This window comes from Herpailurus yagouaroundi, unplaced genomic scaffold (assembly GCF_014898765.1).
Source record: "Herpailurus yagouaroundi ecotype Mexico unplaced genomic scaffold, PumYag 295, whole genome shotgun sequence".
Classification (NCBI taxonomy): Eukaryota; Metazoa; Chordata; class Mammalia; order Carnivora; family Felidae; genus Herpailurus; species Herpailurus yagouaroundi.
In genome coordinates this window covers 4,055,171-4,076,770 of record NW_024412512.1, presented here as the reverse complement: position 1 = coordinate 4,076,770, position 21,600 = coordinate 4,055,171, and the positions used below count along the sequence as shown (strand labels likewise).

At 62.4% G+C, this 21,600-nt stretch overlaps 3 protein-coding genes across 6 annotated transcripts in view; 2 read left to right on the top strand and 1 right to left on the bottom strand.

Annotated features, from left to right (window-relative positions):
• Positions 1–5,700: 5,700 nt before the first annotated feature.
• DUS3L (dihydrouridine synthase 3 like) lies at positions 5,701–10,717 on the top strand. 2 transcript variants are annotated; one of them, XM_040461617.1, is made up of 13 exons: positions 5,705–5,934; positions 6,610–6,883; positions 7,139–7,651; positions 7,992–8,033; positions 8,157–8,309; positions 8,571–8,687; positions 8,888–8,953; positions 9,041–9,151; positions 9,397–9,493; positions 9,685–9,760; positions 10,074–10,262; positions 10,338–10,466; positions 10,563–10,717. In XM_040461617.1, the coding sequence occupies exons 1-13, from the start codon at positions 5,837–5,839 to the stop codon at positions 10,633–10,635; spliced, it is 1,938 nt and encodes a 645-aa protein (XP_040317551.1). In that variant the 5' UTR covers positions 5,705–5,836; the 3' UTR covers positions 10,636–10,717. The 2 variants fall into 2 exon arrangements, 1 of the variants encoding a protein (XP_040317551.1); XR_005786506.1 differs by lacking the exons at positions 10,338–10,466; positions 10,563–10,717 and having other exon boundaries at positions 5,701–5,934; positions 9,306–9,493; positions 10,074–10,190.
• Positions 10,718–10,842: 125 nt separating this feature from the next.
• On the top strand, positions 10,843–17,361 carry PRR22 (proline rich 22). 3 transcript variants are annotated; one of them, XR_005786507.1, is made up of 6 exons: positions 10,843–11,375; positions 11,479–11,541; positions 11,939–12,442; positions 12,795–13,861; positions 14,660–14,930; positions 16,688–17,361. XR_005786507.1 is itself a non-coding variant. In XM_040461618.1 (3 exons), exons 1-3 carry the CDS (start codon positions 11,246–11,248, stop codon positions 13,057–13,059), a joined length of 1,314 nt encoding a protein of 437 aa, XP_040317552.1. In that variant the 5' UTR covers positions 10,843–11,245; the 3' UTR covers positions 13,060–13,082. The 3 variants fall into 3 exon arrangements, 1 of the variants encoding a protein (XP_040317552.1); XR_005786508.1 differs by lacking the exon at positions 16,688–17,361 and having other exon boundaries at positions 14,660–15,045; XM_040461618.1 differs by lacking the exons at positions 14,660–14,930; positions 16,688–17,361 and having other exon boundaries at positions 11,939–13,082.
• The window catches only part of CATSPERD (catsper channel auxiliary subunit delta), a 43,599-nt gene continuing 36,633 nt past the window's right edge, over positions 14,635–21,600 (bottom strand). The window contains exons 20-22 of the mRNA XM_040461616.1: positions 20,508–20,691; positions 16,059–16,216; positions 14,635–14,940 (exon numbers count right to left, since the gene is read on the bottom strand). Of these exons, the coding sequence (XP_040317550.1) occupies positions 14,703–14,940; positions 16,059–16,216; positions 20,508–20,691 (580 nt within the window). The 3' untranslated portion in view covers positions 14,635–14,702. The remainder of the gene's footprint in view (positions 14,941–16,058; positions 16,217–20,507; positions 20,692–21,600) is intronic.

Sequence of the window (21,600 nt, the reverse complement as noted above, 5' to 3'; positions counted from 1 at the left end):
CCCTACACACACAGGGTGGCCGCAGTCACCCAAGTCCTTGCCTGAGGACAGGTCCGGGCACACACACAGGTGTCCTCACTTCGCCTCCAGCCGGACACTTACACACATGGACCCAAAGCTCACACTGCTCCCTGACACACACACACACACACACACACATACACGCACGCTGTTCCCAGTGGAGACACAGACCCAGGTAGCTCACTGGCCCTCGAAGTGGCTCCTTGATTGCTCGTGCATATTTACACGCCACCCGGCACCAATACATACAACTCGCACGGACACACGCGTGGGCGTGGCGTGTGACCCACTCCACACCCACTGCGGGCACGCGTGGCTGCACGGACACAACTCACTCCCCCGCGCTGTGCACGCGCACACAGCCCTCGTGGGTACTTTTCACCCAATAACTCACGACACACGCACCACCCCGAGTGTGCGGTCGCCACCCCACAGCCACCCCTACATGCGCGCGCACACGCGCCGGGCCAGTCTGGGAGGCGTCGCCCCTCGGCGCACGGGCAGCGCAGCCAGGAGCCCACCCCCCGCCCCGCAGCCACCGTTAAGCTGTCACCAGCTGCCCCTTGGCCACCTCCCGCTCGCCCCGCGCTGCCTGTCGCCCCCTCCCCGCCGTGGCGGGGGCCATGGGGGTGGGGGTGTGCAGACACATGGGGCGCAGGACACACACATGTGCCCAGCATGTGGACGCTCGTAAAATGGTCGCCATGGCAACAGCAACTTGAAAGATTCGCCTCTTCCTCCGGGGCGGGCAGGGGCAGGGGCTCCCGGCGGAGGCCACGGTGGGTGGGGGCGAGACGGAGGCAGGAGGTGGGACACCGGGACTCGCTGGGAGACCCCGTCCCACTCAGGCCCCCAGGAAGCCTGTTCTGCCCCGGCCAGCGCCACGGGGCCACAGGAGACGCAGGTGCACTCCCTCCTGTCACCCTCACACACCAGCGCGTCGCCTCACACAACCCTGCACCCCTGGCCGCTCTGTGGCACCAACCCACACACTTCGTTACCCCTTGGCCAGGCGGTGACAGACACCCCGTCACGCTGGCTGACTCACACGGCAGCTGGGAACTGGGGCGCCGTGGGCGCGCCCTCCCTCCGGCCCCCACCCCCCTCAAAGGAGCTGTCTGGGCCCGGCTGCCCGGGAGGCCAAGGGGATCCAGGGGCCGGTTCTATTTGCAGGAAACACGGGTATTTACGACGCTTTATTTTTAAACCTTCCTTCTCCCAGACCGTGGCTGCTGTGGGGCGGGGGTGGGTGGAACCCAGCCTCAGCGTCGCGCATCTAGTGCAGGGGACTGCGGTCTCCCCGGCACACGGAGAGGCGCAGGGAATCCGAGGCTCGGTGAGGAGCAGGGGGCACTCGGCCCCTGCGGTGACACGAGCCTGCTGACCCCAGGGTCAAGGCCGAGGCAGGGGTGGGACAGCACAGGTGCACCCAGAACCCAGCTCTGCCACCTGCCTGGCCTCCGTGGTGTTTGCCTGGGAATCAGTTCCACACACTCACTGCCTCCTCGGATGTCTCCCCCAGGTAGCTCCGGGCAATGCCCCCGCCCCCCACACTGCTCTGTGCTCGCTGGGCAGTTGTGAAACCCAAGGACCAGAGAGGTCAAGAGGCTGGCCCAAGGTCACACAGTAGAGAAGAGGCTCCAACCTGGGGCCGGATGATTCCAGAACATTCAGCCCCTGCCCTGGCCACTCCTCCACCCCTGACCCCCTCCCCCGGGGCTGGCCCCCTGCCCTCCCCGGGCAGTCACTGCTCCCAAGGGGAGCGCTCTGTTCACTGGTGGAGGCCCATGCAGAGATTCTGGGAGGCCAGCGGCCGCTGGCCAAGACACGGACTTGGCCGGTGGAGAAGTTTCCATCTTAGCATCAGGAGCTGGTCCAGGCCCCGCGGGCCCAGGGCTACACCCCAGGACCCCCAGGAACCGGTCCTACAGGGGTGGGGGTGGCCCGGAGGCCTCTGTGTGTTCTGTCTGTTCGGGCACCCCCCGTGGAGCCTCAGCCATCTCCATACCCTGAACGTGGCCCCACCCCACAGTGAGCTGGTAACTGAGTTTGCTGGGCCTCAGTTTCCTCAGCTGTGAAATTGCTCCCATATTTGCCCTGTGCCCCGTGCAGACCCTGAATGGTGGGTAGTGTCGTTCTCCCACGGGGAAATGAGAGGGCTTGTCGGGGGTCACTGGGATGGTGGCCAAGAGGATCCCCTAATTTGACAAGAGGCTCTTGTCAATTAATTAAGAGGCTCTTAATTTGCCAGTCATCCCCACGCTGGACGACGCTGAGAGTGGAGACAGGACTCAGCCCCGACAGGGGGACACAGCCCAGGGTCAGAGTTAGGGTCCGGGGGGGCCGGTTAGAGCCGGTGGCCTCGGCCAGGATGGGGCCCTTGAGGCCTGTGGGTGGCAGGAAGGAGCCGGCCGGTTCCAGGCGGGGGAGGACGGGAACAGGAGGGCTGGCAGTCATTTCTGCAGGGCCATTTGCAGCCACAGGCCACAGGTCAGGGGCCATGTCCCCGGGGGCCCCAGGTCAGCAAGTGGGAAAGCCATCAGGCCAGCCCGAGGGAGCCCGGGCGGCGGGACAAGCAGCTGGGTGGGGGCGGGGCTGGGGCTCACAGAGGCACAGCCACACACACGCAAAAGCCACAGATGTCTACGCACTGTCACAGACACACATACAATAAGCACAGACACACCCTCACAGACACACATCAACACTCACCCACACTCAGAAACACAATTATATCCACAGACACCCCGCAGTCACACACACTCAGCAGTCACACACACACACACACACACACACACACACACACACACACACGCACAGCAGCCCCAGCTGCCAAGGCTCGCGGGCGCCCTGTGCCACACACACACACCCCAGCACCCTGGCTCTTGCCATCCACCCGCCCAACTGCTGTCTCGTGTCCTTGGCCTGGGCTGCCCTAATCCCTGTCTCGTGTCCTGAAGCCAGAAGATAAGGGGCAGCTGCAGTCCCAGATAAAGGAGGCGCAGCCACAAATCCGGGGTGGCCCCGGCTGAGTCGGGCATGGAGCCCGGGCCGCACCCGCCTTGCTGCTCCCACCCCATCCGGCCTGGCTAAGAGGGACAGAGACATGGAGGGGGAGAGACACGGGGAGGGGCCAGGGAGACAGAGAAGAAGGACTCGGAGAGAGAGATGTAGACAGAAGCAGAGGGAGAGAGACAGAGACCCCTAGGCAGACAGAGGGAGGGAGAGAGAGTGCACGCAGCATACATAGTGACCGGCCGGAGTGCCAGCAGCGCCTGCCCTGGGCCCTGCCTCCCCGCATCCGAGTGCCTCCGTGTCCCCATCTGTACAGTATCCCCTGTGCCCCTGCCTCCTTCCTCCTTCTTCAAATGAGTCCGGATAGGGCATCCAGGGGCACCAGCGTGGCTCAGGCGGTTGAGCATCTGACTCTTGATCTCGGCTCAGTTGGTGATCTCACGGTTCATGGGATCGAGTCCCGAATCGGGCTCTGAGCTGACAGCACAGAGCCTGCTTGGGACTCTCCTATTCTCTTAAAATAAATAAACAAACTTAAAAAAAAAAAAAAAAAGGCATTCAGAGGATGACTCAGGGCCGAATCAGGTAGGGAGGACATCTTCTGAAACGTCCCCACACTCTCCAGGGCGACACCTGGAAGTTCTCATCCCCTGCCACAGCCTCAGTGAAGGCAGGATCCCCTAGAGCATTCCCAGCCCCTCTGTGCCTCAGTCTCCCAGCCATGATAAGACGCATTAATTCAGGGGTGCGTAGGTGGCTCAGTCGGTTGAGGTTCCACTTTGGCTCAGGGCATGATTTCACCATTTGGGAAGTTCAATCCCCGCACTGGGGTTGCTGCTGTCAGTGCACAGCGACTGTGCTTAGGATCCTCTCCTGTCTCCCTCCCTCTCTGCACCTCCCCACTTGCGCTCTCTTTCTTAAAAATGAGCATTAAAAAAAAAAGATGCGTTCACTTGGCAAGTGTTCATTGAGCACCTACTGTGTGCTGGGGACACAGAGTGACTAAGGTGGACCCAACTCCTACCCTCTCTGAACTCATAATCCAGTGGGGAAGATGGTATGTGGCCTGGCAGGCCACAGGATGATGAGGGCCATGATTCCCGGGGCGGGGGGGGTTGGGGGGGGCATGCTCAGGTGTGCCGCAGAGCCTGAAGGGGGCAGTATCCCCAGCAGGGGGCAGTTAGAGAGGCTTCTGGAGGAGGAGGAGGAGGAGGAGGAGGAGGAGGAGGAGGGAGGGAGAGGAGGGGAGAACTAGAGGGTGAGTGGAATGAACAAGGTAATTGGGAGCAGGGAAGAGACTTCTCGCAAGAGGGAATGGCATATGCAGAGGCTGAGAGGTAAGACTGGCTTGTGGGAGGTCTGGAATGAACTCGATGCTTGAGTTGAGGGGGTGGTGAGGAATGAAGCTGGGGAAGGCAGCAGGGGCTGGGTCCTGTAGGAACTTGGGGGCTGTGGTACAGGGCTGGGGCAGCGGGGAGACATGGAAGGATTGGGAGCAGGGGAAGGCCGTGGTCAGATTTGTGGCTGGGAGGGGCAGGATGGGGCTCTCACGGGCAGGATGGAAGACTGATGCCCAGAAAGGTGGTGATGGACTAGAGAGAGACTCTGGAGGTCAAGTGAGCAGGACACAGGAACCACAGGCTGTGGGGGGGGAGAGGCGGGCAGCTGATTCCCTGGGCTCTGCTCAGGACGGTGGAGCGGTCCCTGGGCCAGCAACCTCTCGGACCCATGGATTCAGGTGGATTTGGGAAGAATGCCTGTTCCCTCTACACAAGGTCAGAGAGTAGAATAAGTGAGTTAATGCAAGAAAAGGGCTTAGATGAAGTAAGCACTCAATAATTGTTTAGTTACTGGTAAATAATTAATACTACTCCATTATAATAAGCAATTAATATTACATCATCAATATTTATATTGTTATGAATGGGCAGTCCACAGTACCCTCTCCTCCCCTTACAGGAAGCCTTCCTTGATTGCCTTACACAGAAAGGGCAGGCCATCGCAAGGCAGACCCAGGGAGCCCTTGGAGGCCCCGAAGAGGGGAGGCTACGTTCAGGCAGCCCTCTGTGGGCCTCAGTTTGCCCACCTATCCAACTATCTCCCTAGGGAGCTGGGGAGCCTGCCGGACGGTGCGGGGAGACTCCTGATGGACCCTCATCGAACAACAGCACGGGCATCTTAGGAGGGAGGAGTGAGCTCCCGGCCCAAGCACAGCTCGGCATGGACTGCAGTGGCTTCTCCCAGTTTTGGATTCCACTAACGCCACCGCCTTATTCCCAGACTGTCCTACAGAGGGCAGCCGAGGCCAGCGACGGGGGACAAACCGCTCCGCCCACACACCTCGGCTCCTACACGAGCGCTCAAGGGCAGGGATTCGTCTGTCTCAGTCGCTGCTGTAGCCCTGGCATCTAGGACAGCACGTGGCACGCGGGCACTCAACTAATTACCTGTCGAATGAATGCCCCCGCGTAAAAGTAGGTGGAATTTAAGTTTGCTTAAAGCCCCAGCTTTAAAGTTTTTTAAACACTCCTGTGGGCCGACTGCGGCCCGTCGGGGGAGGCCCGCGTGCGGCGGGAGAGTCAAGAAGCACCTGCTCGCCCCGCAAACAGCTCGGCGGCACCACCGGGCCTGGGACCCGAGGCTCCGCCCCCACGAGGCTCCGCCCCCACGCGTCGACGCTCGTACAATGGCGTCACTTGGAGCGCCCCGGCCTGCGCGTTTCCCCAGCCCGACCGGGAAGACGCCCTCGCGACCCGGAAGGCCTTCCCGCCACACTCCGAGGCGGGCGTGAGGGGGGCCGATGGCGGAGGGAGCGGCGGAGGCCCCAGCAGAGAGTGGTGGCGGCGGCGACTCGGGAACCAGCGCGCCGGAACGGGGGGTGGCGCCCATTAAACCTCAGTGAGTCGCCGGGGCCGGGGGAGAACCTCACGAGGCCTTCCCGGCAGCTGCAAGGCGTGCTGGGCGTGCTGGGCGACGGGGGCAGCAGCCCACGCGGGAAGCTCGCAGGCTCTTCGGTCTGGGCCGTCCCACCGCCCGCGGGGACCGCGGCGCCGCCGGACACCGCGCGCGTTGGGGGCTGTCACGTGTGCTGAGGACCCCACGGTGCCTGCCGGGGCGGGCAGGGTTTGCGGCCGGGGCCGCAGTGCGTGCTGGGGACTGTAGTCTCCGCGTACGGCGGGAATGGCACTGGGGCACCTCCGGCCAACCTCGGGCTTGTGTCTGAAGCGAGGGCCGTGGGGCACGCTGGGGAATGTGGCGGCTGTGGCCCCGTTGCAAGGCATGCAGGGACATGTAGTTTTCTCTGGCCGAGCGTGGCCAGGGACGTTCAGGTCTGTTTGTAGTTTGGCTCAGCGCTGTGGGCAGTGGGACCCAGGCACAAAATAGGTCCTGCCTGTGGCCTCGAGGTGCATCCGGGCCAGTAGTCGGCGGGTTCTAAGTAGTGCGCTTCCCATCAGCAGAAGCACTTAAGCAGGGACAGGCGTTCTCAGCCCCTTTCCCCAGCGTGCATTGCGACTGAGCTCCAGAAAGGACTCCCTCCACAAGCCCTTTCTCCCACCGCCTCTCCACTGGCAGATACCTCACCACCAAGGAGCAGTTCCACGAGTTTCTGGAAGCCAGAGGGCAGGAGAAGCCCAGCCAGGAAACCGGGGCAGGAGACCCTGGTGGCAATGACCTGGTTGAACCTGAGGCCAAGCGGATCCGCCTGGAAGATGGGCAGACGGGGGAGGCAGCTGAACCTGGGGAGCAGCCGCAGGTTCAGAAGAGAGCCCGGGGCCGGAACAAAGGGCGGCCCCACGTGAAACCCACCCACTATGACAATAATAGGCTCTGCCCCTCCCTGGTCCAGGTGAGTAATTGTCGCTTGCAAGTCCCAGAGACCTGCGGTCTGAGCCGCCACGCCCCCAGTTTGATCCTCAGGAAGTTATGACATAAGTGTCATCATTATTCCCATCTTTCAGCTGGACTGACAGGCTCGATGATGTCACCCGTGCACCCAAGGACACACAACCAGGAGGGGAGGGATTTGAGGTTTCTCAGCCAGGCTGCCTGGCTGTCTCAGCCCCTTCCCGTCCTCCCTCGTGGCCTTTTCGTTTCCACGCAGGAATCAGCCGCAAAGTGTTTCTTTGGTGACCGCTGCCGTTTCCTGCATGACGTGGGCCGCTACCTGGAAACCAAGCCGTCGGACCTGGGCCCCCGCTGTGTGCTGTTTGAGACCTTTGGCAGGTGTCCCTATGGTGTCACCTGCCGCTTCGCCGGGGCGCATCTGGGACCCGACGGCCAGAACCTAGTGCGGGAGGAGTGGGTCCAGGCCCCGCCCGTGCGCAACGGCCTGGACAAGGCCCTGCAGCAGCTGCTGCGAAAGCGTAAGGTCCGCTTTGAACGCGCCGAGCAGGCCCTACGCCAGCTGAGCAGGGACCGGGTGCCAGGCCCCTCCCCCGCTGCCGCAGCCCCCGAGGTCACGGGGGCCGAAAGCGCCCCCGGGCAGGACAGTGGTGACACCCAGCAGGCCCTCCCGGGGCCGGACGCCGGTGCCCTTCCCAGCGGCTCGGTGTGGACCCGTGGGCCCCTGACGGATGAGGACGTAGTCAGGCTGCGGCCTTGTGAGAAGAGAAAGGTACGTGTTTCGGGCTTCTTGTTCGGGGCACCGGTAGCGGCGGGGGCAGAGAGAGCTGGACAGAGAGTCAGGGCTGGGACGGAGGGAGGCAGAGGGGAAGGCTTCCTGCAGGAAGGGGCATCGGGGTGGGGTTTTGGCAGTCGGGTCGGAGCTCTGCAGCAGAGGAGCGCGCGGAGAACGGAGCGGTCCTCGTGGAGGGATGCGTTGACGTGTGCTGAGGCGCGGAGGGGGGCGCTGCCGGGCGGGGCAGGGCAGGTGCTAGGCCGGGGAGAGGGGAGGCTCGGGAGCCCTCGCAAGCCCGGCCGGAGGGGCGAGCTTCCCTGTGTTTACTGCCCTGCAGCTGGACATCCACGGCAAACTGTACCTGGCCCCCCTCACCACGGTAGGTCAGCCCGACGGTGCCGAGTGACCTCCCCTGCCTGGTGGGTCCTGGGGCTGGGGCGGGCGTCCGGGGTCCCCACCTGCCGCGTCCTCACGTGTGTGCGTCTCCCCCGCCGCCCCCCAGTGCGGGAACCTGCCCTTCCGGCGGATCTGTAAGCGCTTCGGGGCCGACGTGACGTGTGGGGAGATGGCCGTGTGCACCAACCTGCTGCAGGGCCAGACGTCCGAGTGGGCTCTGCTCAGACGCCACCAATGCGAGGATGTCTTTGGCGTCCAGGTGGGTGTTGCCCGACGGAGGGAGGCGGGAAGGGCCGAGGGGCTCTTGGCTGCCTGGTTTTCGAGCAGGGTTCGGGGCCGGATCTCCGACTCAGTCACTCCCGGACCCCTCTTGTCTCAGCCGTGGGCCGGAGTGCTGACCCGATGCCCCTTCAAGGGCTGAGGGCCTTGGCCCGGGGCCACTGCGGGAAGACAGGGCCGCTGTCCGGATCCCCGTGGTGGGCGGGGGCGGTCTGGACCAGCTCTTCACCACCTGCCACAGCTCGAGGGCGCCTTCCCTGACACCATGACCAAGTGCGCCGAGCTGCTCAACCGCACCATCGAGGTGGATTTCGTGGATATCAACGTCGGGTGCCCCATTGACCTCGTGTACAAGAAGGTAACGGCCGCTCGGCCCTGGACCCCCACGGTGTGGGTGGGGCAGAAGCCTGGGATCTGGCCTTGCCCCCTGCCGAGTCCCTGGAGACCCGCGGGCATCTCTGTGCCTCGGTTTGCCCGTCTGGGCAGCAGAGGCTGAGAAGGGCGTCAGGCCCGGCCTGCGTCCCGGCCTCCCTTGCTCCAGCCGCCCGTTTTTCCCAGGGCGGGGGCTGTGCCCTCATGAACCGCTCGGCCAAGTTCCAGCAGATCGTCCGCGGCATGAACCAGGTACGCGCCTCGACGTCCCTGCCTTGTCCCCAGCCCAGCCCAGCCCAGCCCAACCCCGGGCCCCGCTGACTGTAGCCATCGCCGCAGGTGCTGGACGTGCCCCTGACGGTGAAGATCCGCACGGGCGTCCAGGAGCGCGTGAACCTGGCGCACCGGCTGCTGCCCGAGCTGCGGGACTGGGGCGCGGCCCTGGTCACGGTGGGTCTCGGGGCACAGAGGGTGTCGGGGCCGCGGGAGCGCTCGGCCGCCCTTCCTAATGGTCCCTCTCTGCCCGTCTCTCCCTCTTGCTCTCTGGCTCTCCCTTCATCTCTGTCTCCGTCTGTCTCTTTGCCTCTCTGTCTCTCCCTCTCAGCCCGTCCCTCTTGATCTCTCTGGGTCTCTTTCTCTGTGTCTGATTCTCCGCCTCCTGGGTCCTCCCTCCCCGCGCGTGGCTTCCTTTTCAGCTCCACGGCCGATCTCGGGAGCAGCGCTACACCAAGCTGGCCGACTGGCAGTACATCGAGCAGTGTGTGACAGCGGCCAGCCCCATGCCCCTGTTCGGTGGGTCCCCCGCCACCTGGCTCAGCCCTCCCGCCAGCCCTGCTGTCTCTCGGGCCGCATGCCTGGACCCCCCCACCCCCCACCGCCGGGACCCTTCCCTGCCCTTGTGGGTGTCGCTGGGCTGGCAGGAGCTCTCCCCCAGAGCTCCCATCGACACGCGGCTCCCTGAGACCCCAGCCTCTGTCCCTCAGGAAACGGGGACATCCTGTCGTATGAGGATGCCAACCGTGCCATGCAGACTGGCGTCGCCGGGATCATGATCGCCCGGTGAGTGTGCTCCTTGCGTGGAAGTATCGCAGAGCGTGGGGAAGGCGCCGGCGCACCCGAGCTTTGTTACAGCAGCCACTGCCCCCAGCCCCGCTGCCTCGCTTCCCCCGCTCTCCGTGCCCAGCAGGTGGCTCTGCCAGGACACGGGGCGGAGAGATGGGGTCCCGGCTGCTGGCGGCAGTCGGGAGGGGACCGGACATTCGCGCCCGTGGGGGCTGGCACTCTTGGGCTTTGGTGGTCGGGTGAGCTTAGCCGCGAGGCAGGGACCAGGGCTCCGTCCTGACGGCCCCCTGCCCTGCCCGCCCGCCCACAGCGGTGCCCTGCTGAAGCCGTGGCTGTTCACGGAGATCAAGGAGCAGCGGCACTGGGACATCTCGTCGTCCGAGCGCCTGGCCATCCTGCAGGACTTCACGCGCTACGGCCTGGAGCACTGGGGCTCAGACACGCAGGGCGTGGAGAAGACCCGGCGATTCCTCCTCGAGTGGCTTTCCTTCCTGTGCAGGTGGGCGCCCGCGCTGTGCGGCTTGGGGGGCCGTGGGTGGACGGCTTGGCCTGACCCCGCGCCCGCCACCTGCAGGTACGTGCCCGTGGGCCTGCTGGAGCGGCTCCCGCAGAGGATCAACGAGCGGCCACCCTACTACCTGGGCCGCGACTACCTGGAGACGCTCATGGCCAGCCAGAAGGCGGCCGACTGGATCCGAATCAGGTGCCAGGAAACCGTGGTGCCGCGGTGTGGACGGCTGGGGGGGGGTCAGGGGGCCCCAGGCCTGACCCTGCCCTCTGCCCTCTGCCCTCTTCACAGTGAGATGCTGCTGGGACCCGTGCCACCCAACTTCGTCTTTCTGCCAAAGCACAAGGCCAACGCGTACAAGTAGTCGTGGGGGTGGGAAGGGGCGTCTGAGGGCCCAGCGGGGTCTCCTGCTGCGTGAGCAGACAATAAATTTTATTCTTTTAAAACCCAGGCCTTTCTGTCACCCCAAGGCTTCCCCGTCCCGCTCCGGTCAGCTTTGTCTCGACACCGGGCCGTCCCTGTCCCCCTCGGTTCCCTTTTCTTTCTCATCCGCGAGAGTCCCCGGCCGTCCCCATGGGCCCAGCCCTGCGCCGCCCACCGCTGCCGCCCAGAGAGGCTCAAACCGCAAGGAAGCCACAAGGGCTCACGAGGCGGGGGCCTCGGCCTGCGTGGGTTTGGGTCCGGGCGGGCTGCCTGGAGGAAGGCGCTCTGGAGCAGTCCAGAGCATTGCCGGAGGCAGCACATGGGAGTCCGGGGTCTGCCCTGCCGTCTGTGAGGCCTGTCTCTGGCCGTCCCCCCCACAACCCCTGACGCCGGAATCCCGACCAGTGGGCGGGCCGCAGCCTGGAACCCGCCGCCCAGAGTAACCAGGCAAACAGAACTCTGTAGGACTCTGAACCTGTTCTCCGGGTGCACCGCCAGTGCTCCCACCCGCTGCCCTCCTGGCCTGCCCGGGCCGGGACCCCTGCCTCCCCATGCAGCACCCCAAACCCTTCTATGCGCCCACAGCTCCCCAAGAAGGCTTCAGCCCCCAGGGCCCAGATGGCACTGAGGGGCCAGGCAGTCAGCCTCTCCCCACCTGCACGGAGCCTCTTCCTACTGTGGGTACGAGTCGGAGGGCGCTAGATGTGGGGCGGGCGTGGGGGTGCCCGATGGGGTGGGGGACTGGGGCTCGGGCCCCCACCCACCTGCCTGCTTTTGTCCCCAGGTTCCTCCAACCTGTATCAGCCCCTAAACCCGGAGAAAGAGGTGTTTCCAGCCCCTCCGGCAGGTACCAGCCTCCCCGTGACCCTTGACGAGGACTCGGGGGGGTTGGGGGGGGACGTGGAGCCGTCTAGGCCTGTCTTGCCCATGCCCCTGACCTTAGGTGGCCCCCAGAAGGTAAGGCCTGCGTCTCTTGTCCCTCAGGCCTTCAAGGGCAAAGCCTGTGCCCCCCACTCCCAGACAGGTCCCCCCCAAATGATGCCCAGGGCCCCTGACTCCCAGATGGGTCCCCAAAGGCAGGAGCTATGTCCCCATCCCTCAAATGGGCCCCAAAGCCAGGTCCGTGTTTCCCGTCCCCAGATGGGCCCTGCAGGTTTGGGCTGTGCCTCTCCCCCGTCCCCCCTGTACTCCTCCCCCATGGGGGTTCCCAGAGCTCCTCTCAGAACTCCCTCCCTGGCCTACAGGTTTCCACATGGCGCCCTGCGGGTGCTTCTTTGACCCCCGCATCTACCGAATCGAGTGGGCCACCACCGACTTCGGCCAGTCGTCCCTGTACGAGCTGACGGCAGTGGGCGGCCGGGGGCCCCCCGGGGGTCCGGCGGGGGGCCCCGCCTCGCCAGGCACCTACCTCCTAGAGCCCCAGCACTACCTCAAAGCCCCAGTGCCGGCCCCACCACCCCCGCCCTACCCGCATTACCTGCCCGTGCCCGGGGGCCCCCAGTACCTCATGCCCTACTTCCCCCCCGAGGGGCCGGGGCCGGAGGCTCTGGGCTTTGTGGGGGAAGGGGGGCCCCCCGCCTTCATGGAGCTGCCCCCACCCCTGCTCAAGGAAGGCCCAGGGCCGCCCCCACCTGCCCCCAAGGAGAACAAGCTGCCTCCCGTGCTCATCACGCTCCCCGCTGAGGCCGCGCTGCCCCCCGGCGCCTACGGCCACCTCCAGGGCAGCCTCAGTCAGCTCCGTGGGCCCGGTGAGCCCCTGGCCTTCCCCTCCAATGAGCTGCAGGGCGGCGGGGCCGGGCCGGCCCTGCTGTACCCGCCGGGCCCCGGGGAGCCCAAGGTGGCCGAGGCAGAGGCGGCCCCGCTGGGGGCGGGCGAGGCCAGGGCCCCCGAGGCAGCCAGGGCCTTCGTGCTGCCTGAGAAGGTGCTTCTGGAAGACGCCATGAAACTCTTCGACTGCTTGCCGGGCAACGCCGAGCACGAGGGGTCCCCACGCAAGGCCCCCGGGCCGGCCCTGCCGGATAGCGGGGGCTGCGGAGACGACTCGTCCAGTGACATCCGCTCGTTGCACCTGCCGGACGAACTGCTGTCCTTTGACTACAGCGTGCCCGAGATCCTGGACACCGTGTCCAACGTGGACTGCCTCTTCAGCTTCAAGGCGCTTGATGAGGAGCCGGCGCCCCGCCCAGGGCCCCCCGCCGCCAACACCGTGGCCCCTGCCTTGCGACCTGAGCTGCCCGGCGGGAGGAAGGCCGGCACCTCGTCCGCCAGGAAGGGGAGGCGGGGAGGCAAGGGCAAGCAGGCTGCGGGCCCGGCCAGCGCCGCCCCCTCGGGGCCCAGGCAGGACCTGGGAGCCGGCCCCCATTAAAATGGATTTGACCTCTCGGCTCACTGTCGGCTCGGTCGCATCGGGGCCCAGGGACGGTGGGCTGAGGCTGGCTGTGGGGGGCTGTCCCCTCCTCCGCCCTGTCGCGGGGGCGCTGGTTCGCACGCGAAGGCCCAGCAGCCCCTCGGCGCCTCCTGGGTGCTGGGCTTCCAGAGCTGAGCTGCGGAGGCTTAGAGTCCCGGGGAATCCTAAACCCGCCCTCTCCGAGCCCTGGAAAATTGGGAGTCAGCCTGCAGGGAGGATGGGCGCTTGCGGAAGGTGGGGAGATGCCGTCCGTTTCTGTAAGGATCTGTTGCCCGAGTGGTGAACGGGTTGCCCAGAGAGGGGTGGGAGATGAGGCCTCCCCCCACCCCCCGCCTTCTCCCCCTGCAGAGGAGGAAGGGACCCTCCTGCCCCAGGGCCTGGGCTGGGTCCCTGGGACCTTCGTTGTTGGGCTCTGCCGGGGTAGCCCTGGGGGTGGCTGGGGTGGGCCCCCCTTCCCTGAACCCTCATTCCCAAGCTCGGGGGAGAGACAGCTGCTGGAACCGTGCTGCGGGCTGTGTGGCCGTGTCTGCGCTCACCCCGCCCGGCCCTGTTCTGGGCCTGGACAGAGAGGCCGGGAGCTCACTTCGCCCGGCTTCCTTCTGAGGCCCCCTCTCCCCGCAGCCCCATCTGGGGTATCTTTGAGACGAAACTCCAGGGCATTCGGTGAAGGGAAGGCCCTTGGCACGTGACGTAAGAGGAGGGGTTCGGTTTCCCTGGAGAAACGTTCGCTGCCAAGAGACGCCCGCCCAGGGAGGGCGGGGTAGGTGTGCGCGTGGAGGTTCCCCACCACTGGATCGCGACTGTTTGGGACAACTGAGGACGCCCACAATATAAACCTAAGAATAATCGGGAAAGTCCTGGGACTTAGGACGGGATGGCTGTCGTGGGCCGCCTGGGGTTCAGAATGAGGCGGTGGGTGGGGAGGGAAACCCCGGTGAACGGGTAGGTAGACTACACGTACCCGTGTACGTTGTATATACGCGTGTGCACACGTCTGTGCACACGTGTACGTGCTACCTACGTGCATGTGTAGAACAGGCACGCGTGTCTATACACGTGTATAGGTCTGTGCCCGTGTGTGTGTAACCTGGGTGAATACACGCTATGGGTGTATACGTGCATTGCACGCACATGCGTGGACACGTGCATACGTACGCACACGAGTCCCAGGTATACACACGTACACATGCGAAATCTGCCCGACGTGTTCGTGCACGTAGCAAAACACACGTGTACGTGTTTGTATACACGTTAGGGTTTGTACCCAGGAAATGCAATCCCGCAGGTCGCGGTCTCCTACGGACATCCCCCCCACTTGTCCTTGGGCCTTGTCCTCTACAGGACACGTTGCCGCGTCTCCTGCTTTTCGGAGACTTGCCTCTTGTCCCCCCGATGCCTGTGCTGGTTTATGTCACCGGCCTGCCCACCTCCGGTCCCAGCCCGTGTAGGTGCCACGTGCAGAGGAACTCTGACGTGAGGACGTGGAGAGAGACAGTGACGGTGGGGTGTCGGGAAAACAAACCACGCCTGATACGCGCTGCCGCTGGCTTTTTTCCAGAATGCTTTGTTTTAAGACAACTCTGGGCTCCTCCGCTGTGCGCTCAGCGCCTGCCTTGGAAACACGGGCAAAGGTTTCTGAGTCTCCCGCACAGATTCATCCAGAACTCCTTGAGCCTGAGGCCTTTCTCGGTGTGCAGCAGTTTGGGGATCATGTAGGCCGACCACACGGACAGCAGCATGGCCATTATGAGCGGGATGATGGTGACCGTCGTCGGGATGATGGACGGGGGCAAGGCCCCGTAGACGTAGACGCTGAAGGTGGTCTCCAGGTGACAGTAACTGCAAAGGGGCGGTTGGGGAGAGGCCATGGGGCACTGCCCTTCACCCCGGTAAATGTGTTAAAACCCAAGACGGGACGGTTGGGCCCCGGGTGCTGGGCTGGGACACCGAGTTCCATGTGTGTCCACTTCAGCTTTTATCCGAGTGCTTTGGCGACAGTCACGTTTTCCCTCCCAGCATCCCTGTCCTCCCCTCCTCTGGGGACAGGGTGTCCCCTCAACTCCGTGCCCAGGCTCAACCTAGAGAGGCAAACAGACCAACCCGTTGCTGACCGGAAGCGGAGGGCGGGCACGATGGGGCCACAGGCACCCAGCAGGCGGGGGTGGCAGGCCAGGAGGGAAGGGCATCCCAGGAGAGGGGACCCAGCGTATAGGAGAACTCGGCAGGGTTGAGCTGGCAGCGCGGTGCGGAGAGAGGAGGTGACGGGCTCGAAGGGAGTCCCCTCTCGCCTCCGGATGTGCCACCCCAAGCCTCCCGCCCATGGCCATCCCAGAGTTGGCCCCCCTAGGTCAGGGTGTGGGGTCTCAAGGGAAGGCAGGGTCTCCACGTGCTTAGAGGGGCGGACTTTGTATTTGGAGAGGACAGATGATGCGGGGGATTGTCCCCTCGTGCCCCGTCCGGTGGGAGACGTTGATAATCCAGACCAGCACACGTAGAAACGTCCTCGCGCACGGGGGTGGTAACCATTTGTAGGGAGCGCCGATTCCCATGGTGTGAATTCTCCCCCCGTAGCTGACCTCAGGCTACCAGTGCAGACAGTTAGCTTCCCAAACCCCTGCATATTTAAGAGTCAGCTCCTGCACTCCACCGGCGGGATGTGGTTTGCGGGGGTGATTCTGGTCCCCGAGGGCGGGGACGTGGCCGCTGGTCATTGCTGTTGCCCCAGGGCCCAGCGTGGGCTCTGAGTAAGGACTTATTTAGCGAGTGAACAGATGTCTTTCAGAACTTAAAAGTATCATCCTTCCCAGGGACAGCCTGGGCTGCCGGGAAGATTGATGTTTATCCGGGACGCGCCAAGCGGTGGGAGAAAGGTGGGTCCCTCACGTGTGTGACCTGCCCTCGGGGAGCCATCCCCCCGTCCCCAGGCCTCTGGCGCAGGGCGACCCGCCCCTGCTCACCTGTAGTAGGGATCCACGATAGAAAGGAAGAAGACGTAGATCCCGTTCCTTTGGTCAAAAATAACCTTGTTTGCTGTCGGGCCTCCCAAGATCTGATACGGGACATCTGGCCATCTCAGAGGGGCGTCGTTGTCGGGGTCATGGCAGCTGACGTAGTTCTGGGGAGAAGGACAGAGGCGTGGCCACCAGCTCAGGGGCCGGGGAGGGCCGGGCCAGCGCCTGCAGATGCGCCCCGTGCGTGCACGGCCCTGCCTGCGACACGTCTCAGCGAACGCTCGTGGGTGGGCGTCCAGGGCCAGGTGCTGGCGGGCAGGTGGCTCGTGGCCTTCGCGGGGGACGCCGTGGATGGCTGCTCGGTCTTTATCCTGCCCCCCTGCTTCTGGGCCTTCCCAAGTTATAGGGGCGGCAGCTTCACAGAATCCCTTACAGTCCTGAGTCTGGGTCCAGGCGCTGCCGGCTACACGTACAACTGGTGTTGTGGGCCACCCCCGTCGCATGTTGGAGTCCTAACCCCTGACGGCCCAGAATGTGACCTTATCCAGAGATGGCGCCTTTTTCATGTAAATCTGGTTAAAGTGAGGTCATCAGGATGGGCCCTGATCCGGTATGACTGGCGTCCTTATAAACAGGGGACGTCTGGACACAGGCATGCACAGGGAGAACATCAGTGTGAAGACTGAGGCAGAAACTGGGGTGTGTGTCTACAGGCCAAGGAACGCCAAAGGGGGCCAGCAAACCATGAGCAGCCAAGCCTGGAACAGAGTCTCGCGCTCAGAAGGAAACAGCCTTGCCAGCACGTTGGTCCCAGACGCCTGGGAAAGTTCCTCCAGAGCTGGGGAAGCATAAATCTCCGGTTCGTGGTGTTTTTGCTACAGCAGCCCCGGCCAGCTAAGATACCTGGGAAATCTGAAGATACAGAGGAGACCCAGCCACCTTCCTGGGACTTCTTGTTGGCATGGCCACCGAGCATGGTCGTGGCACCAAGATGTGGTTGGGTGGGGGCAGGAGCTTTTCTCCCCTGTCTTCAGATCCCAGGATTTCATATAAAGGGGGAACCTCCCTGAAAACTCAACAGGTACATCAGGCTGCCTGCCTGAGCTGAAGACCTCTCTCTTCTGCACTATTTGATGGTGGACCCAGAAGGGAGGGAGCTGGGCTTGTAGACAACAGAAGAGAAAGAAAATTTTAAAGCAAGAAAGTCAAAGTAATAGCCCAGCAAGATGAAAAATAAAGGACTGGGGCGCCTGGGGGGGCTCAGTTGGTTGAGCATCTGACTCTTGATTTCTGCTCGGGTCACGACCCCAGGGTTGTGGGATCGGGCCCCGAGTCAGGATCCGCACTGATAGCATGGAGCCTGCTTGGGATTCTCTCTCTCTCTCTCTCTCTCTCTCTCTCTCTCTCTCTCTCTCAAAAAAAAGAAAGACTCATTTTGCATGGCAAAAGCGAAAACCATAAAAGATAAACTGAGGGAGATATTTGCAACTCATATTGCAGTAAAGGGTTAACTTCACAGATCTATAAAGAGCTCTTGAAAAGTGAGGAGAGTCTGAAATCCCAGCAGAAAAAATGGACACAGACTGAACACAATCCACAGTGCAGAGAAGTGAAAATGGCCCTCAAACAGGAAAAGACACAGCCTGGTCCACCGTGGAAGAAGTGCATGCGGAAATAGACAAGTTCCTCCCGAGATAGTACACCTAGCTGGTGCGCTGTGGAGAGACAGGTGTCCGTGCACTGTGGTGAGAGGCACCGTGACACCACCCACGGAGGGGGCCTTAGTGGCATCCGCCTATAAGCCAGTAGGCACTTCCCTGGCCTCAAAACAGTTCTGCAGGACCAAGGGACTCAGGCTGGTGGGTAGAAGTGAGAGACCGGAAACATCCCGCGCCCGGCTGTTGGGCAGCAGAAAAACCCTGGAGCACCCGTCCTGTGGAGGGTGGTCATGTGACTTTAAAAGGAAGAAGCCCCCCTATGCCTCCTCCCCTTCGTGCACACAGCTCTTCCCATCAAGAGGTGGGGTCTGGGTGGGCCCTGGAAACTGCTTCTGACCAGTAGAACAGGCCCGGGGGCGGGGGGGGGGGGGTTCTGGGGGAAAGGGCTGGGCCTGGGACTTCAGGGGTCTGGAAGCTTCCGATCTGGAACCGTGAGGTCATGCTGTAAGGGAGCCCAGGCTACCCTGCTGGGGAGGACAGCACGTGGACAACCCAGTGGCTGGCTAACAGAAGCCCCACACGGAAGAGGGGCCTTCTTGGACACCCCACCCCCCAGCTGAATGGCCCCTGCAGGGGCGGTCCTGGCTGACGCCACAGGTCTGAGGTGCAGGACTGGGAGGACGACCCTGCTGGGTTTGGGGTGGTTTCTTCTGCAGCACTCCATAATGGCTAGCAGTCCCTCACACTGCTCTTTCGGCTTTTCTGGAGGTTTGGAAGTTCTCAGAATTAAAAACAAAAACACAGGGGCACCTGGGTGGCTAAGTTGGTTAAGCAACTGACTTCAGCTCAGGTCGTGATCTCATGGTTCGTGGGTTCGAGCCCCGCGTCAGGCTCTGTGCTGACAGCTCAGGGCCTGGAGCCTGCTTCGGATTCTGTGTCTCCCTCTCTCTCTGTTCCTCCCCTGCTCGTTCTCAGTCTTTTAAAAATAAATAAACGTTAAAAATTTTTTTTTTTAAATCCTTCAGGAGTAAAAACAATTGAAAAAGCTGGGCCATATAAAGACCATATTAAAAAAAAAAAAAGTAACGGGACAAACTGGTAAATGCATGCTACATTGAATGACAGCACTAATCAAAAGAATGCAACGCTATATGCGGGCACAGTCGGAAAATAATAAACAAATTATATGTATGTGGCTTTCTCCTTTAAAGAAAATGATCAGAGAGGTGGTGTTTGCATGGCAGTGTGAACCCACAGAATGCCTGAGCTGTGCATTTTATTTTTTTTTAATTTATTATTATTTGTTTTACGTTTATTTTTGAGACAGAGAGAGACAGAGCATGAACGGGGGAGGGGCAGACAGAGAGGGAGACCCAGAATTGGAAGCAGGCTCCAGGCTCTGAGCCGTCAGCCCAGAGCCCGACGCGGGGCTCGAACTCACGGTCTGTGAGATCATGACCTGAGCTGAAGTCGGACGCTCAACCGACCAAGCCACCCAGGCGCCCCTGAGCTGTGCATTTTAAAACGGTTCCTATAGTTTAGGTGAAGTTCACCTTGGATTGAAAAAAAACAAAAACCAAAAAAACCCAAGTAGAATCATTGTTCCCAACAAAATGAATGATCCAACCCTCTCAACACAAGGAGTGTGAAAACACTTTGAAGGTGCCCAGCTAAGAAAGGAAGCGTTAAAAAAAAAGGGAGCCCAGGGGTGGCCGGGTGGCTCAGTCGGTTAAGCGGCCGAGTTCGGCTCAGGTCATGACCTCTCGGTTCATGGGTTTGAGCCCCGCTTCCGGCTCTGTGCTGGCAGCTCAGAGCCCGGAACCTGCTTTGGATTCTGTGTCTCCCTCTCTCTCTCTGCCACGCCCCTACTCGTGCTCTGTCTCAAAAAAATAAATGGTAAAGAAAGCGGAGAAGTCCAGTGTCTACACGCGGGAACGGGCATCAGGTGTGGGGAGCGAGCGCCACCTGCTGGCGGCGTTGCTGCGCTGCGGTCGCGCCCTCGCATCTGGAGGCTGAGCGGTTAGAAGCGGTTCGTGTGAAATCAGAAGACTCACAAGAGGGCCCGCGGGGTCCCTTCCTTACACTGGCATCACGCCCTATTTCTCCATTGTGCGAGACCCCATGTGCACGACAGAAACGCTCCCGCGGCAGGAACGACTGTGAATTTAATCGGTCCCAGTGGTGATAGGCATTTGGATGGTTCTGGAAGCTTGCATATTATGAGCATGCCTCGGTGCCTTTGGCCAACTCCCTTGAGAGAGCTTGCTCACTTCATAGTCCCCAGATGTCCTAGCGGGCATCCCCACCCCCAGCCACCTTGCTGTGGAAGGTCTGTGTCCCCCCCCCCCCAAATCCCTGTGTTGAAATCTGCCCCCCAAGGTGGTGGTTTGGGGAGGTGAGGCCTCGGGGTCGGATCAGGTCAGAGGGTGTGGCCCCCATGAATGGATGAGCGCCCTGATGAGAGAGACACCAGAGGGCTCCCTGCCCCTGTGCCCTGTGAGCACACGGGGAGAGGACAGTGATCAATGAACCAGGAAGAGGCCCTCACCAGACACAGAGCCCGCAGGCGCCTTGAACTTGGACTCCCGGCCTCCAGACCAGTGAAAAACAAATGTCTGTTGTTATAAGCCATCCAGTAAATATTCCGTGATGGCAGCCCCCCTGTGGGCTGACACTTCCCCCCCCCCCCCCCCCCCCCCCCCGCGGAACCTCCCCCACCACGTGACCAGTCATCACCACCTGCAGGTGACCGACAATGGGTTGTTCGGACCCCTTTTGGAAGAAGAGTAAACCCTACCTCTCGGTCCCAGGCGAAGGGCCTTTTGTCGCCTGCGCTCTCCAGGATGGTGGTCCAGTTCTGCGGCTGGGATCTGCACAGCGCCATCTGGGCGGTCAGGGAGTACGTGTACGTGAACAGCCCGTTCACCTCCAGCAGGACGAACTCTGCCTTCGTCACCTCCTGGAACTTTCCTTCCCGCCACCTAGGACACACGCGCAGGGCTTGGCTGCAGGGGGGTGCAGGAGCCCCGAGATGTCACGAGACAGTTCTGGGGACGGTGGGGGCGACAAGCGAGGTCCCCTGGCCTCACCCGGGGGCCACTTGGCAGGGGACCAGCAGCAGGCGGGACGGGGCAGGGCCAGGAGGTGGGGGGGGGCGGGGCGCGGGCACGGTGTCCTGTGGGGTGGCCACCAGAGGCCTCTCTGAGAAGCAGAGACTGGAAGAAATTGATGGGATGTTCTACAGGCAAAAAATGGCACTGGTAAAGAAGTAGATGAGGGGCGACTGGGGGGCTCAGTCGCTGAAGCGTCCGGCCTTGGCTCAGGCCATGATCTTGCGGTTCGTGGGTTCGAGGCCCACATCGGGCTCTATGCTGTCAACATACAGCCCATATCGGATCCTGTCTGTCGCTCCCTCTGCCCCTTCCTTGCTCCCGCATGTGCTCTCTCTCTTCTCTCCCTCAATAATATTAAAAAATTTTTTTTAAATACATGAATGAATGAGTAAGCAAGTGAACCAACAAAGAAAACCCTTCACAGCTGTCCTCTGACATTTTTCTAACGACATCTGCCAACATTCAAAAGGTGTATATTAGGGCCGCTAATGAGGGTTGTTCTAAAGCATTATTTTTTGGCACACGTCCTGTGCTCTCCTGCCAGGCGGGAGCTTACACCCCTCCTCTGCCCGGACGCCTCCCTTGATCTTCATACCCCGTGTGGGTTTGCGTCCCCGCCGCGTGGCAGCTCTGAGTGTGGGGCTCGGCCGTCGGGCCGGGCCCCGTCCCGTGTGCGCGGCCCACAGCCTCACCCGGGCGCGGGATCAAGGCCACGAACCCGCCTGTTTGCAGGTGTGAGTCGGTGCCTGCTGCCTTCAATCAACTACTCTTTAGTCA

What these genes read in the sequence shown, in the direction of transcription:
- DUS3L (XM_040461617.1), top strand. Translation starts at nt 5,837, where the DNA reads ATGGCGGAGGGAGCGGCGGAGGCCCCAGCAGAGAGTGGTGGCGGCGGC. An exon ending in TCTGCCCCTCCCTGGTCCAG is followed by an intron (nt 6,884 to 7,138) that starts GTGAGTAATTGT and finishes GTTTCCACGCAG; the next exon opens with GAATCAGCCGCAAAGTGTTT. An exon ending in TCGTCCGCGGCATGAACCAG is followed by an intron (nt 8,954 to 9,040) that starts GTACGCGCCTCG and finishes CCATCGCCGCAG; the next exon opens with GTGCTGGACGTGCCCCTGAC.
- PRR22 (XM_040461618.1), top strand. Translation starts at nt 11,246, where the DNA reads ATGCAGCACCCCAAACCCTTCTATGCGCCCACAGCTCCCCAAGAAGGC. An exon ending in GGAGCCTCTTCCTACTGTGG is followed by an intron (nt 11,376 to 11,478) that starts GTACGAGTCGGA and finishes TTTTGTCCCCAG; the next exon opens with GTTCCTCCAACCTGTATCAG. An exon ending in GTTTCCAGCCCCTCCGGCAG is followed by an intron (nt 11,542 to 11,938) that starts GTACCAGCCTCC and finishes CCTGGCCTACAG; the next exon opens with GTTTCCACATGGCGCCCTGC.